At 39.5% G+C, this 16527-nt stretch overlaps 1 protein-coding gene across 1 annotated transcript; it reads left to right on the plus strand.

Annotated features, from left to right (window-relative positions):
• Positions 1 to 12351: 12351 nt before the first annotated feature.
• Positions 12352 to 15486, plus strand: LOC136874010 (protein catecholamines up-like). The gene is made up of 2 exons (XM_067147471.2): positions 12352 to 12409; positions 14931 to 15486. Exons 1-2 carry the CDS (start codon positions 12403 to 12405, stop codon positions 15356 to 15358), a joined length of 435 nt encoding a protein of 144 aa, XP_067003572.2. The 5' UTR covers positions 12352 to 12402; the 3' UTR covers positions 15359 to 15486.
• The last annotated feature ends 1041 nt before the right edge of the window (positions 15487 to 16527 follow it).

Here is a 16527-nt window from a genome sequence, read left to right on the forward strand (position 1 = left end):
AACCTATTTACGTCACAACTTCCAAGATGACGAATAAAGTCTGCTACAACTGATCATAGATAGTAAGAGAGTAGGACATACCAGCAGAAATGAAATACTCAAGCATTATTAACACGGTAAGAGAGAAAATACTCTTCTAGTACGACCATGTGCAAAGAAGAGTAGAAGGTCACTTGCCCAGGGCAGTAGCAAAGGGGCAGAGGAGAGAAAGAAAAAGCCCGAAAATGACCTTCGATCGAAAGATCAAAATGCACATGACAGGTTGCTATGAAAGCGTCACGGTCCCACATAAGGGGCAAGACTTGGAAGAAGAAAAAGAAGAGTAACAGGAAGAAGAAAAAAAATAATTTTTTTATTATTATTTAGTGTGAAACAAAATCTTGGATGTACATAATACTACAGGACAATAAATAAAAAACTATTAGAATATCAAGGTGTTTTGCTCAATCCACTGAAGTGCGGATGGAGCAGTCAACAAAATGTCACTTGAGGGCATTCATTCATTCTTTCATTCATTCATTTATTCATTCATTCATTCATTATGTGCTCGATAGTCTGTCGAGCCACACCACAATTGCATGCAGGTGAATGCACTCTTTGGTAGGGGTTAGCCACATCTCGTATCATTGTTTGCTGACCATCGCATAACGTTGTAGAGGTCTTTTCACAGACGATCACAATCCTGTAAATATTTATTATCCTGCACAGCAAAATATCATCCGAGAAAATCCTTATATGTGATTACAGTTCTTTACTCATATAATACATTATATAAAATAAGGAATTATAAAGGTCCAATGATACTCATCATCATCATCATCATCTGTTTACCCTCCAGGGTCGGCTTTTCCCTCGGACACAGCGAAGGATCCCACCTCTACCGCCTCAAGGGCAGTGTCCTGGAGCTTCAGCCTCTTGGTCGGGGATACAACTGGGGAGAATGACCAGTACCTCGCCCAGGCGGCCTCACCTGCTATGCTGAACAGGGGCCTTGTGGAGGGATGGGAAGATTGGAAGGGATAGGCAAGGAAGAGGGAAGGAAGCGGCCGTGGCCTTATGATAGCTACCATCCCGGCATTCGCCTGGAGGAGAAGTGGGAAACCACGAAAAACCACTTCCAGGATGGCTGAGGTGGGAATCGAACCCACCTCTACTCAGTTGACCTCCCGAGGCTGAGTGGACCCCGTTCCAGCCCTCATGCCACTTTTCAAATTTCGTGGCAGAGCCGGGAATCGAACCCGGGCCTCCGGGGGTGGCAGCTAATCACACTAACCACTACACCACAGAGGCGGACTCCAATGATACTACCGCCCCTAAATCAGTACTAGAGATATAGCAACCCGTTTAACCACCAATTTATCTAATCCAATAGCCGTTATTTTATGTTAGTATTGTCCCTTGATATAACTTATCAAAAGCCTTGGGTAGGTTCAGTAGCGATATAGTCCATTAGTTCTCTTCAATCTAAAATATCTGCTATAACTTGTTGGACTCCTCAAGAGTGAGCCTCATTGGCTTCTCAACTGCCTTCTGTGAAATCAATTTCCAATTTCTCAGACGTATCTAATATACCAAAATGTATCCATAATTTGATTTCGTGGATTGCAAATGTTAAAAATATTCAAGCGCCTTAGGTCTTTTCAGTCGCGAAATACGAGCGTTTCGCCTCACTGTGACAGTGGAATAAAGACAGGTATTCTAATATAATTTATAACTAAGGACGATTGCTCTAATTGTCATGAGTCCGAAAACGTTCCTACCACTTATTAACGACCATCATGACAATCAATTACAAGAAAGAAAAAATGAATACTGTACGTACTGTAGTGGATATTTTTGGTCTCGGCGTAAACGACGCTTTTTAGGGATGACTGCACATTGGATCGATGCTGAAATAATGACAAGAAAAACTAGAGTCAAAGCATTCCATAGATTTCCGGTATCTTATGTTTTGTTTTTAATACAATTCCCTTTACGACGCACCGACACAGTATGTCTTATGGAGACGATGGGATAGGAAAGGGGTGGGAATGGGTAAAAAGCGAACGTGGCCTTAATTAACGTACAGCCTCAGCATTTGCCTGGTGTAAAAATGGGAAACCATGGAAAACCATCTTTCGCACTGCCGGCAGTGGGGTTCGAACCCACTATCTGCCGAATGGATACTGATAGCTACGTGACCCAAGCCGCACGGCTAACTCGCTCGGTATCTTATAATTTAAGGAAAATTGACTATTTTTGTTTTAGATTCCAATTAGATACTAGGTCCAATAACCGACAAGGAGTTCAAGTTTACAAAACCCATATACGACTTACAATTACTGTTATTCTTGGAGGTTGACTATGTAGTCATGATTTGTTCGTGACTTGAGAGACCTTACGTACTGCCACTGCTGTATTCTGAAAATCAGTAGTGTTGCATTTGTTAGTATTAGTAGAGCATGTAGAGTAGAGGATAGGAAAAGACAGGTGGAACAGGGTCATGGGAAGGAGAAAAGGGAGGAGGAAGTAGCTTCTGCAGCTATCAGGAAAGATAGGGCTGACCAGAAGGAGAGGGGATCAAATGAGGTGGGTAGGGTTAAGGCTCTGGTCATGGGGGATTCCATCGTTAGACACGTGGGGAAAGTGTGTGGAGGAAAGGGTACCAGGGTAGAGTGTTATCCAGGAATTAGGTTGAGGCAGATGTTGAGGAAAGTAGGAGAGAGGGAGGAGGGGAGGGAGAAGGTGGTAGTGTTTCACGTTGGTACCAACAACGTAAGGCAAGCTGATATAAGTACCAACATAGTTGGAGATGTGTGGGACCTGGTAAATGCAGCACGGGTGAAGTTTAAGAAAGCGGAGATTGTTATTAGTGGAATACTGTGTAGAAGGGATACTGACTGGAGGGTGATTGGGGATTTAAATGAGACTATGGAGTGGGTATGTGGGAAACTGGGAGTGAAATTTCTAGATCCTAATGGGTGGGTAGGAGATAGGGATCTGCGCTCAGATGGCCTTCATTTAAACCGCAGTGGTACGTATAAGTTAGGAAATTTGTTTGGAAGGTAATAGGGAGGTACATTCAGGGAAACGGGATGGCCTAGGGAGCGGTGATAAGGGAACAGGGAACTGGAAATCAAGTAGGGATGACATAAAATTGCTAGTGTTGAACTGTAGAAGTATTGTAAGGAAAGGAATAGAATTAAGTAATTTAATAGATATATATTTACCAGATATTGTAATAGGAGTTGAATCATGGCTGAGAAATGATATAATGGATACAGAAATTTTCTCACGGCACTGGAGTGTGTATCGTAGAGATAGGATAGGAAGGGTGGGAGGGGGAGTGTTCATTCTGGTGAAAGAAGAATTTGTAAGCTACGAAAAAGTTAAAGATGAGACACATGACATTATATATGTAAGGCTTTTCTAAAGATAATAGGCAACTTGATATATTTGGAGTGTACAGATCGGGAAAGGGTAGCACTGACGCGGATACGGAATTATTTGATAGGATAGTCAGCTATGTGGGAAACGACATGGAAAGAAATGTGATTGTAGCGGGAGATCTGAATTTGCCTGATGTCAATTGGGAAGGAAATGCGAACGACAGGAAGCATGACCAACAAATGGCAAATAAGTTAATATGGGAAGGACAGCTGATTCAGAAAGTGATGGAACCAACCAGAGGGAAAATATCCTGGATGTCGTGCTGATAAAACCAGATGAGCTCTATAGGGAAAATGAAGTAATAGATGGTATTAGTGATCATGAAGCTGTTTTTGTGGTAGTTAAAAATAAATGTGATAGAAAGGAAGGTCTTAAAAGTAGGACTGTTAGGCAGTACCATATGGCTGATAAAGCAGGCATGAGGCAGTTTCTAAAAAGTAATTATGATCGGTGGAAAATGGTAAATAAAAATGTAAACAGACTCTGGGATGGGTTTAAAGAAATTGTTGAGGAATGCGAAAACAGGTTTGTACCATTAAGGGTGGTAGGGAATGGTAAAGACCCACCTTATGATAATAGAGAAATAAAAAGACTAAGAAGGAGGTGCAGACTGGAAAGAAATAGAGTTAGAAATGGCTGTGGAAGTAAGGAGAAATTGAAGGAACTTACTAGAAAATTGAATCTAGCAAAGAAGGCAGCTAAGGATAACATGATGGCAAGCATAATTGGCAGTCATACGAATTTTAGTGAAAAATGGAAGGGTATGTATAGGTATTTTAAGGCAGAAACAGGTTCCAAGAAGGACATTCCGGGAATAATTAATGAACAAGGGGAGTGTGTATGTGAGGATCTTCAAAAGGCAGAAGTATTCAGTCAGCAGTATGTAAAGATTGTTGGTTACAAGGAAAATGTCGAGATAGAGGAGGAGACTAAGGCCAAAGAAGTAATAAAATTTACATATGATAACAATGACATTTACAATAAGATACAAAAGTTGAAAACTAGAAAAGCGGCTGGAATTGATCAGATTTCTGGTGATATACTAAAGACAATTGGTTGGGATATATAGTACCATATCTGAAGTACTTATTTGACTATTGTTTGGTCGGAGGAGCTATACCAGATGAATGGAGAGTTGCTATAGTAGCCCCTGTGTGTAAAGGAAAGGGTGATAGACATAAAGATTACAGGCCAGTAAGTTTGACATGCATTGTATGTAAGCTTTGGGAAGGCATTCTTTCTGATTATATTAGACATGTTTGCGAAATTAATAACTGGTTCGATAGAAGGCAATTCGGTTTTAGGAAAGGTTATTCCACTGAAGCTCAACTTGTAGGATTCCAGCAAGATATAGCAGATATCTTGGATTCTGGAGGTCAAATGGACTGTATCGCTATTGACCTGTCTAAAGCATTCGATAGGGTGGATCATGGGAGACTACTGGCAAAAATGAATGCAATTGGACTAGACAAAAGAGTGACTGAATGGGTTGCTATATTTCTAGAAAATAGATCTCAGAGAATTAGGGCAGGTGAAGCTTTATCTGACCCTGTAATAATTAAGAGGGGAATTCCTCAAGGCAGTATTATCGGACCTTTATGTTTTCTTATATATAAATGATATGAGTAAAGGAGTGGAATCGGAGGTAAGGCTTTTTGCGGATGATGTTATTCTCTATAGAGTGATAAATAAGTTACAAGATTGTGACAACTGCAGCGTGACCTCGAAAATGTTGTGAGATGGACAGCAGGCAATGGTATGATGATAAACGGGGTTAAAAGTCAGGTTGTGAGTTTCACAAATAGGAAAAGTCATCTCAGTTTTAATTACTGCGATGATGGGGTGAAAGTTCCTTTTGGGGATCATTGTAAGTATCTAGGTGTTAATATAAGGAAAGATCTTCATTGGGGAAATCACATAAATGGGATTGTAAATAAAGGGTACAGATCTCTGCATATGGTTATGAGGATGTTTAGGGGTTGTAGTAAGGATGTAAAGGAGAGGGCATATAAGTCTCTGGTAAGACCCCAACTAGAGTATGGTTCCAGTGTATGGGACCATCACCAGGATTACCTGATTCAAGAACTGGAAAAAATCCAAAGAAAGGCAGCTCGAATTGTTCTGGGTGATTTCCGACAAAAGAGTAGCGTTACAAAAATGTTGCAATGTTTGGGTTGGGAAGAATTGAGAGAAAGAAGAAGAGCTGCTCGACTAAGTGGTATGTTCCGAGCTGTCAGCGGAGAGTTGGCGTGGAATGACATTAGTAGACGAATAAGTTTGAATGGCGTTTATAAAAGTAGGAGAGATCACAATATAAAGTTGGAATTCAAGAGAACAAACTGGGGCAAATATTCTTTTATAGGAAGGGGAGTTAGGGATTGGAATAACTTACCAAGGGAGACGTTCAATAAATTTCCAATTTCTTTGAAATCATTTAGGAAAAGGCTAGGAAAGCAACAGATAGGGAATCTGCCACCTGGGCGACTGCCCTAAATGCAGATCAGTATTGATTGATTGATTGATTGATTGATTGATTGATTGATTGATTGATTGATATTGCCTTTATCTATAGATTGTAAACCTGATTAGGTAATACCGGGTGAGTAGAATTATGGGAAGTTCGAATAATGCATTTTTTTGGCTATTGGCTTTACGTCGCACCGACACAGTTAGGTCTTATGGCGACGATGGGACAGGAAAGGGTTAGGACTGGGAGGGAAGCGGCCGTTGCCTTAATTAACGTACAGCCCCAGCATTTGCCTGGTGTGAAAATGGGAAACCACGGAAAACCATCTTCAGGGCTGCCGATATTTTATAACGTAGTTATAAACGACGAACGCAGCATTTCATTAATACGGCCTTACTTCGCCCAGTTCATATGTATAGAATTCAAGAATGTATAAGAAGTAAGAAAAATCTGCAAGAATTCCTCCGAAAAGGGAAGCAACATTGTTTGAGTCACCAGTCCATAGATTGGTTTGTTGCAGACCTCCACGACACCCTATCCTCGGCTAAGCTTTTCATTACTACATAACTGCTGCATCCTGCATCTGCTTTAATCTGTTTGTCATATTCATACCTTGGTCTACACCAAGCGTCTTAACTCCTAAACTTCTCTCAAAAACCAAATGGACAAGTCTTGGATGTCTTAAGATGTGTCCTATAATTCTATCTCTTCTTCACTTCAAACGTATCCAAATAGATCTCCTTTCACCAATTCGATTCATTATCTCTTCATTAGTGATTCGATCTATCCACCTGACCCTCAGCATTCTTCTGTAACACCACATTTCAAATGCTTCTCTACTCTTTGTTTCTGGAGCTAGTTATCGTCCATGTTACACTTCCATGCAATGCCACGCTCCAGATGAAAGTATTCAAAAACGTCTTTCTAATTCCTATATCAATGTTCGAAGTGAGCAGATTTCTTTTCCTAAAACAGCTCTTCCTTATTGTGCTAGTCTCAATGTTATGTCCTCCTTACGTCTGCCATCAGTAGTTATTCAACTACCCAAGTAAAATGTCAATGTACTTCCTTGAAGACTTCATTTCATAATCTAATATTTGCTGCTCACCAGACTTCGTTCGACTGAACTGCATTACTTTTGTTTTGGAGTTGTTTATTTCATCGTATACGACTTCTCCAGCACTGTGTCTATACCATTCATTAATTTCTCTAGATCTTCTGCGAACTCAGATAGAATAACAATATAATAGGTAAATCTCAGGGTTTTAATTTCCTCTCATTGGATTGTGATTCCTTTTCCAAATTCCCCTTTTATTTCCTTTACCACCTGTTTTATATAAACATTAAAAATGACAGGGGATATGCTGCTGCCTTGCCTCACTCCTTTCTTTATTGATGTTTGTTTTCGATAGCCTTGGTGATTCTTATCATGCAGACTGATTCTGTAAACGAAGTATGAAAAGCGTACTGGACTCGCACGGTGTCAAATGAGTGGGGTTCGGTTTAGAGGACTCGATCCTCGGTCGTGCCTGCGATTTTAATTTTACCTATTTAAATCCTCCAGTAGGAGAACTCGGTGTTTATATTCATCTTACCACAGATCTTCATTCACTCACCGCAAACTACAAGCACTATATAAACAATGAATTGTGAATACATTCCTCGACATATGTTTGGCATCCGGTCGTAAAAATGGGTACAATGCAGACAAAGTGCTTCTCCGGGTAATTGGGAAAATTCCACGAAGAAGAAAGGGAAGAAGAAGAAAAGGAAGAAGAAGAAGAAGAAGAAGAAGAAGAAGAAGAAGAAGAAGAAGACGTCGTTCTCCTCAACATCTACGAGGGTAAGTCAATAGGTAAGTCGCCCTAAAGTTTTGCAGGTGAAGAGGTAAGGACAGATGAAGATAAAAACACTTCTATTTAAAAGGATTAGTCCTCTACTTTTCAATATAATTAGCAAAGTTAATCAAGCATTTTTAAAAGGTAAATTGAGCGTCTCTTTTCCTTTACGATGGTGAAGATATAGGATGTAGTAGTTATATAGAAATGAATAGTGTAACACAGGACAGGGTGGCATGGAGAACTGAATCAAAACTAATCTACTGACTGATGACCTAAACGACAACAAATACATTTATATCACTTCGTCCATGATCTATAACCTCTTGACAGCTGACGGGAAGTAAAAACATTGCAGCAACAAGGCTGTAGGTCTTTTCCAAGAAAACTTGTAAAACAAAATGTATTTTACTACTCTGTGCAGGTCATTTGTTTCTAGGAGAATTCAACGAAGGGAACAATCGTTACTGATTAGAACAATGTGTTGAGAAAATCAACGATAGAGAGTTTGATATCATTTTGTCCTAAAGAAAACTGAAGACATGTGGAAGTATTCGGCATAGAAACGCATCTCAAGGAACTTAGATATGACGGGAGATGCTCATTCAGGTACTGTGCCACTTAAAATATTAGACCTACTTGGATAAATTCTATCAGGTTTAATTTTACAAATAATTCTGCTTTGAACTATGGGCCTGTACCGAATTTTCCACCTGATGCTAAAGAAACTGAATATATTTCAGAGACTACAAAATTACATGTGGATTATAGAGAACAGTGGTTCGAAAAGAGATAAAGTTTGGGTAAAAAAACCGCCTGAATAACTGAATGCTTTTATAGGTATTCTAATGCATATGGGGATATACAGCTGCCTGAAAAAAATAAAATACCTTTATTTCAGGCTTATTCATTGCAATATACAGTAAAGCCCCGATTATCCGCTGGTGCCGCGATTTGTTTAAATTACGAACCTCAAGAAAACATTTTAATCCAAGCCAACAAAGCCAATCAAAACATTTGTGAAGAAGAGGATGAAGTCATGTTGTCCGCTGCACTTGTTGACCTAGTGACATACGTTCCGGGGGTTGAGAATGTCGACGAAGAGAACATAGAAGAATGGCTGTATTTCTAGGGTTATTCGGAATTTTCGCTATCCGCGTCACCCTTGCCACCCAATTCTGCGAATAGTCGGGGCTTTACTGTAATTAGTAATTGGCTGTCTAAATACCTTCATCTGACGGAATCTAATAGATGGAAAGAATTTTTTGACATTGTGAGAAATCTTGAGTACTTTGCATAATCAGGAAAGAAAAGCCGATCATGTAGAGCAATTCAGACTCCCTTTATGTGCAAACAATATGGCTGTACCTTGCGCTGTGTTGTACGGTTCTTTATCATACTGAACTAGGTTCCTGTGTGTAATTGGGTAGTCTCATCGTAGAATTTTATAAATACGGTGTAACATTTCTTGTTGTAAAATTTGAAGATTATATCTGAAGAGGTTTTTACAAAATACAATTTTAGTGAAGGTATTCCACAACCATTCCTGACAAGAATTTGATTATTCTTCGTGTCGCTATATATGGAGTGAAAGAATATCCGCGGAATATCTCTTGTTCTGGTCAAAGTTTTCAAAATCGTTCTCCTCACACTTACCCGATCTCTTAGTTTTGCCTCATAAAACAACTTCCACCAACATCAGAATTTGTGACACCCGGTGCATGGCACAATATACTACCATTTAATGCTCATCTCTCTGGAGGTATCTTATGGTCCACAAATCTTGGAGTGATGTAGACGACTAGACACAGAATCTACGATGAAAATAATATGGAAGCATGGAACACAGTGGGCATTGCGCAATGTTACATTAATAATCATCACTCATGTGAATTTGGGGCTTTGGAACATCAAATTTGAAAATATATATGTACAGATCTGTTACGCTAGGATAACCCCGTTGCCTTCGACTAAAAAAATGTACTTGTTTCAAATATGAAGGTGTTTGAATCATGAAACCAGTACACAGAAGAACAGGTGTGGGAATTAATTTTAATTTAATATCGGATGTACTGTATTATAACTTCACTGAATGGTTCAATATCATTAATGGAAATTATCTGGTCTGTTCGCGTTGTAATCCGTACAGCAGGAATATTCATCCTGGGTAGGACACAAACTGCTCTACATCAGCGATAACCCAGGACACAGGTCGTTAGCTCAGAACAATAGTGACGTAACTCAAAATTAGCAGTTCTGACAAAATTGCTTTCGAAATTTCGGCACAACTTTAGTCTTTCATTCCACAATCACCGTTCAATATTTTTCTGAATTGATTCTTTTATTTACTCTTCGAGTTAACATAATATGTAAGTATTTTTGTATTTAATAACATTTTTAAAAATTACGTCGATAATGAATTAGTTGGTATCACATTCCAAGAAAATATGGATGTAATAATGATGTAATGAAGGTTATTTATTCCTACAGAACTATTTACTCCCCAGAAATACCACAATATTGGCAAGATTATACGACCAATGAATGAGAAACACAGATATTTATTAAAGCAGAAAAAGATAACATTATTCTTTATGCTATAGATTCCTCACCGAATAAAATCAGAAAACAATTGAATCCGTTATTTTTAAGTAAAGAATTGAATATGTGTGGAAAAATAAGATAAACTGAAGAATTAATTACGTAGAACAATTTTAAATGCTTTCATTGCTTCTAAAATTTAAATCTTGATTCAGCATGCCATGGATATATGCCTTTTGCTGTGTAAATATTACAATTGTTGAAAGATTGGTTTAAATGTTCATGGCTTACGGGATTTCAAAAACTATTGAAGAATTGTCATCATAACATGGCACAATAGTTTGTTGAATTACAATATTCATCTAGAAAATAATTTCAATGTCAATCAGTAAAAAAAATCCCTAGTAACTTAAGAAAATAGCGTTTTTAATAACTTATGCATCGTATAAATGATATTTAAATGAATAACCTTGTTTAATCAGCCTCTCTGTCGGTCATATCTTAATTATACACGGTTGTCCCGAGTCTCTGAATTTTTCCTTCATTCGGTATGTATCCTATTATTTTCAAACACTAAATTTTCTGTGTATTGATTGGAAGATTCTGTTTCTGGCATTACAATGGCTCTGAGAGTACTGCTCAGAAGCGTGAGGTTTTAGCTTATAAAACAATCAACTTTCTGGGTGGTATTAACTCTACCGCACTTCAGTGGGTTGAGCAATACGCATTTATATTCTAATAGTTTGTTTTTATTACCCTGCTGGGTTATGTACATCCAAGATTTTGTTTCACACAAAATAAAATATTTTTCTTCTTCCTGTTACTCTTCCTTTTCTTCTTCCGGGTTTTGCCCCTTGTGTGGGACCGGTGGCACGACCGTGACGTTTTCATAGCCACCTGTCATGTGCAGTTTGATCTTTCGATCGAAGGTCATTTTCGGACTTTTTCTTTTCTTTCTCCCCTCTGTTCCTTTGCTACTGCCCTGGAAACGTGACCTTCTACTCTTCTTTGCACATGGTCGTACCAGAAGTGTATTTTTTCTCTTACCTTGTTAATAATACTTGAGGATTTAATTTCTGCCTGTATGTCCTCCTCTCTTACTTTCTATGATCAGTTGTAGCAGACTTTATTCGTCATCTTGGAAGTTGTGACGTAAATAGGATTCAATCCTGCCTTTCGCGAGTTTAAGGACTTTGTATAATTTTACGTCTCGACTAAGTACGTCTTCGTTTGTGACTTCACCTTCCCGTGGGATTTTAAACAATCTGCGAAACTGGCGCATTTAACATTCACCACTGAACTACATTTAAGACAGTCAAATTCCCTTTCCTTCCTTTCTTAGACAGTTTCAAAGAGGTTGGAAACTTGTTGAACATCACCCTTGGTAAATTTTTGTCCGACTCATTTGCTGAATGGTCAGCGTTGAGGACTTCAGTTCAGAGGGTCACGGGTTCGATTCCGAGCTGGGTCGGAGATTTTAATCACCTCTGATTATTTCTTCGGGCCAGGGGGCCTCGTGTTTGTTTTGTCCCAAAACTTTCCTCTTCACATTCAGACAAAACACTACACTATCAACCACCACAGAAACACGCAATAGTGATTACATCCATCCATATAGGGTTGGCTTCAGGAAGGACATCTAAAAACGATCGCTGAATCATCAACAAAAGCTAGACTTGATTTCTACGCCGTTTCCAGCTTTCAAATAATCATTTTAGGTAACTTAATTCATTTCGATTGAGATTGAAACAAAAACCTGTTAGGCTTAACAGTAAATAACAATACATCCATACTTTTTCAAAAATGTAAGTAAGAGGAGAAATATGTAACCAAACTTATTCGGCTAATACGTGCTAATGAAAAAGGATATTTCTTAATATAAATGAATTGAAGATTATGGATCTTTCTAACAGGAACACGAATCGTCAGAAAGACAGTTATCATGATTCTGAAGTGATTGCGATGTGATTGACATATTGACCACTTGATTAATAACAAGATAAGACATACGACGTCCAGTTGTCACTTTCTAATTAAAAACATGAGATATAATGTAAGATAATGACTATATAAAGCTTGGCGGTGGACTATGCAAGTAGAACTCACTAACACAAGCTTTACTTCACCATGAAAGGTAAGTGGTTCATTCTAACAGCCCGTTTTCATAGTAGATAATCTCCTTTCAACAAGCCATTCAATACACCACGGGAGAAATTTATACTCATTTGAGGGACAACATTAGCGCAGTTGCTTAGCTCAGCTATTGGGTTTTCAACGGACTGCCGATCTATGAATCCCAGTGGAAACCGCATTGGAGTTTTCATCTGATAAATTACGATGATCAAGGGAGACATTTGGCTTTAAATCTAATGTTAATACTCATGCCTGTTGCTCATGGTAAAAGTGTTCTTCAAATTCATTCATTGTACAATAATTTGACTTTATATCATTGCTGTTGCTCACGGACAAATTCAAGTTTTATAAAACCGTTAATAAAACTTTTCATAAAATAGGACATGTTCTATTCGTTTTTAAACATCACAGGAGGATCTAGACGGCGGTGGTAAACATGAACAAACACTTCTAAAATGGCAGGATCCGGGTGGACTAAGGAAGCTGTTCGTGTTTGTATGAGGTTAAAACGCCATTGTATCACGACAGAAATTCATGAAGGGAGGAAGAACACTCAATCGCCGAATTTTGTCCCAAGTTCGGTCGACACAATCCAGGCTGATGTGTAGTCGATGATAAATAGGCTTAGAACTCAGTTCTTGCCAGCACATACATATCTTAGTTCAGAATTTAGTACATAGATGTCCATCGTGATGCTTCCACGGATATAAAATAATTTTACCGTCAACAACACAACTTGTTTTCGTCATATTTTTATAAAATGAGTTGTACAAAAAGTTTTACGAAACATTTTACCGTGAGCAACGGGCATAAAAAGTGGCTGGGATGAGATGCTAAGACGCAGAGTGCTGGGCTTCGGAGCTTAAGATGGTGGGTTCGATCATGGCTCTCATGGAACCATACCCAATCGACACGAAAGATACGCATTTAAAAGTAATAATCGGCGACAACACCGTATCTTGACGTTGGAAGTACCCATGCACGTATTAGGTGTGATGAGACATCTCAAGAATAAGTTTAAACACCACCTGTGCTAATTGTGGCACTGTGGCATGAATTATCGTCTTTCGAACGGGATATAGTAGCTGGGACCATTGTCAGACTTGTGCGGACATTTAACAATCCTCGATCGACAGTGACGCATGTGTGTCGGGAATACGTTATGGAAGGCCTGGATAGAATTTTTCGTAGTAACAGACCAGCCATACTCGCTTACATCACGTCCACATTCAATGCAGGTGATACGAAAGCACCCCCCCCCCCCACCAAACCTCATTTCTCAGCAGCCCCGAAGGACAATGGACTACCAAGCGACCGATGATCAGACTACGCGGTGACGTGCGGTCAGCTCAACGAATACTCTCGTCCGTTATTCTGGCTTTCTAGTCCGGAAATGCTGGAGGTACCAGACGCATATCCAGTAGGTCAGTGCTGCGTATTTTAATGTGAGTTGTTTATAGGAGCAGAAGACCTACCAGAGTGCCCTTGTTAACACCACTACACCGGGCACGGCGTCTCAACTGGAAGCGTGGCCTTGTTAATTGGACCCTGGATGACTGACGACATGCAGCTTGGTCCCATATAAACTGAGGCAGTGAGGTACTCAATATTTAGCTACCAGGAGAGGCTGATTGCCTTGTATTGAATGTTTCAAGCCTTCTTGACAATGATTCGAAACGTCGGTAAGCTTGCAAAGCATGCATATAACTATAAAGTGGTCCAAACCGGACAATAATGTATAATGGTTTTCAAACAATTTCATATCGACTTGAAAATGTTTGCTTTAGAGTAGGTGAAACGTTGATAGTCATCGAAATGCGATAACAGCCTGATAGCTCCTAAGACACACCTTACCAATGGTAAAGTCATTGCTAGAACAGCCAGTATCCTAAGTTTTATTATCTACGAGATTTGAATGATTGAAATATGACCACAAATATTAAGTAGAATATTTCCGGGCGTAAAACATGGAAAGTAATTTTATTAAAGAATTTGACCAACTATAGACTACTTAGAACCTAAGACTACGGAACAATACTTTTATTTTCTTCCTAGAATTTCTTCATATGCCGGATAATCACCTGCTCTGTTCTTTTGGTAACGCCCTCTGACGGTAACGTCGAATGCTGGAGCGAAAAATCCAAAGAAATTATTTGTCGCTGGAAGGCCACCCTCTTATTTATGATGACGTATTTGATCTTCAGTCTTTATAGATGCCATAGCACTTCTTCCAGCCAACCAGTGGAGTGTTTTAAATTGGAGATGCAATCAAAATTCTCCTTAGTTAATCTGTCGTTTATTCTGTGAAGGTGACCATTAAAAAATTGTAGTCTTCCTCTTTTAATTATGTCTGTAATTTTCTTCATATTGCTGTAGAGGTCTTCATTTTTGTTTTCATCCAAATACCTTTATTCTTTTAGGGTCCCAAAATTGCCCTTTCTTTCCTTTCTAGTTCTTCTTGTTCAACTCTTTCGTTCGTTAAGTATTTATTATATTCATCAATATTTTTATTTATTTTTCAGGCCTTCTCGTAGTGTGTGTGTTGGTAGCACTGGCCTACGTCCAGTCCACTCCCGTGGATACCGCGGAGCAAGAACCAGCTCAGGTTGCAGAAGATGTTTCCGCCCAGGACGCTCAAGAAGTAGGCAAACATCACCCCCATGGCCATCATGACTGGGACCACCACAACCACCACAACGATGACTGGGATCATCACCACCATCATGATGATCATAATAACGACCATCACCATGATGGTGACAATGACAACCACCAGCCTGATCCATCCAACTTGTGCGCAGCCGCCAGGGCTGACAGATGGCACTTGCCCTACCCTAAGGACACACACAAGTTCGTCAAGTGTGACCTGACCACAGGGAAAGGTACAGTTTTCACCTGTCCATCAGGTCTCGTCTTCAACGCCGCCATCCAAGTCTGTGATTATGCCTAAGCCGTGATCTCTCAACTACTAACATTTTTTCTATTCTTGCTTAATTCTGCTTAAAATAACAAACAAAATTGTGCACACTCTTCTTAGCGCTCTACTATAAAATAAAACCTTGAATTTTTCCTTTCAAACATTTATTTGGATATATTTCCCTTTCAGATTAACTTCGATGATAATTATATACAAGAGTTAGTCAGACAAGTCAGTTTCCCTTTATTTCTCTGTATAAAGGAATGGATATTACTTTAACTTGTCTATGGGATAGATTGCGCTGAAGTGTACGTGTCTGTAAACCAGAACATTGGCACTGCGACCGTCGCAAAATGGTGAAGTTTATGAATGAAATGTCGTGAGAGGACGTCACTCCAGTGATCTGTACCTGCGGACAAAATACATTTGTGTTATTTCTCCGCGACACTGAAAATCATATGTTGTTGAGTTTAGAAAACGAGAGAGCGATTACAGAATTTTGTGTTGCTAGCCTCTTACGGCAAGAAGGGGGTGGAAAGAAATAAGTAACATCATGAACTACGTCCAACAATATGGAAGCTGATCCAGCATACAACATTCCCATACATGTCACAAAATAGTCCCAGTTATCAAGATCTACGTCCAACAAAATGGTCGCCGATTTAGCACACAATTTTATGACCAAAGTGTTTCTCAAGATACGGTACCTATGATGAGAACAAATCTGCTGCCTTCGAAGATGTTATCGTGCTTTGCTGTGACCTAAAGGAAACGTTAGTCGAATACCGTGGATACCCGTTTAAAACACGGACCCATTGGTATGTACTGTATATAGAAGCCAGAATCCTCGCGTCGGCGAATGCAAAGTGGGTATCGTCGCACAGGTGGCCACGGCTGGTCCGTTACTCGACAGCTCTGCACTCAAACCGACAAACCGAGCACAGGAAGGCTGGCCACGTCTCTACCGTTGTTCTACGCACCATCGGCTGTCCTAATAATGTTTTTTCATAGTTTTCCATTATTCTGCTCTAAGGCGCATGCCGAGAGGTTCCTTTTATAGGCTCCGCCCGCTAACCCCCTCACCTTCACCAAGCACCTCCTTCACCGTTAAAAATCTCCTGGCCTGAGACGTCACCGTCTAAGAGACCGCCTTCCTCTTCAGCGGAGGAATGAAATCATTTTAGTAGTAGTTGAGTTCTGGC

Source organism: Anabrus simplex, chromosome 1, assembly GCF_040414725.1.
Source record: "Anabrus simplex isolate iqAnaSimp1 chromosome 1, ASM4041472v1, whole genome shotgun sequence".
In the NCBI taxonomy this organism is placed as follows: domain Eukaryota; kingdom Metazoa; phylum Arthropoda; class Insecta; order Orthoptera; family Tettigoniidae; genus Anabrus; species Anabrus simplex.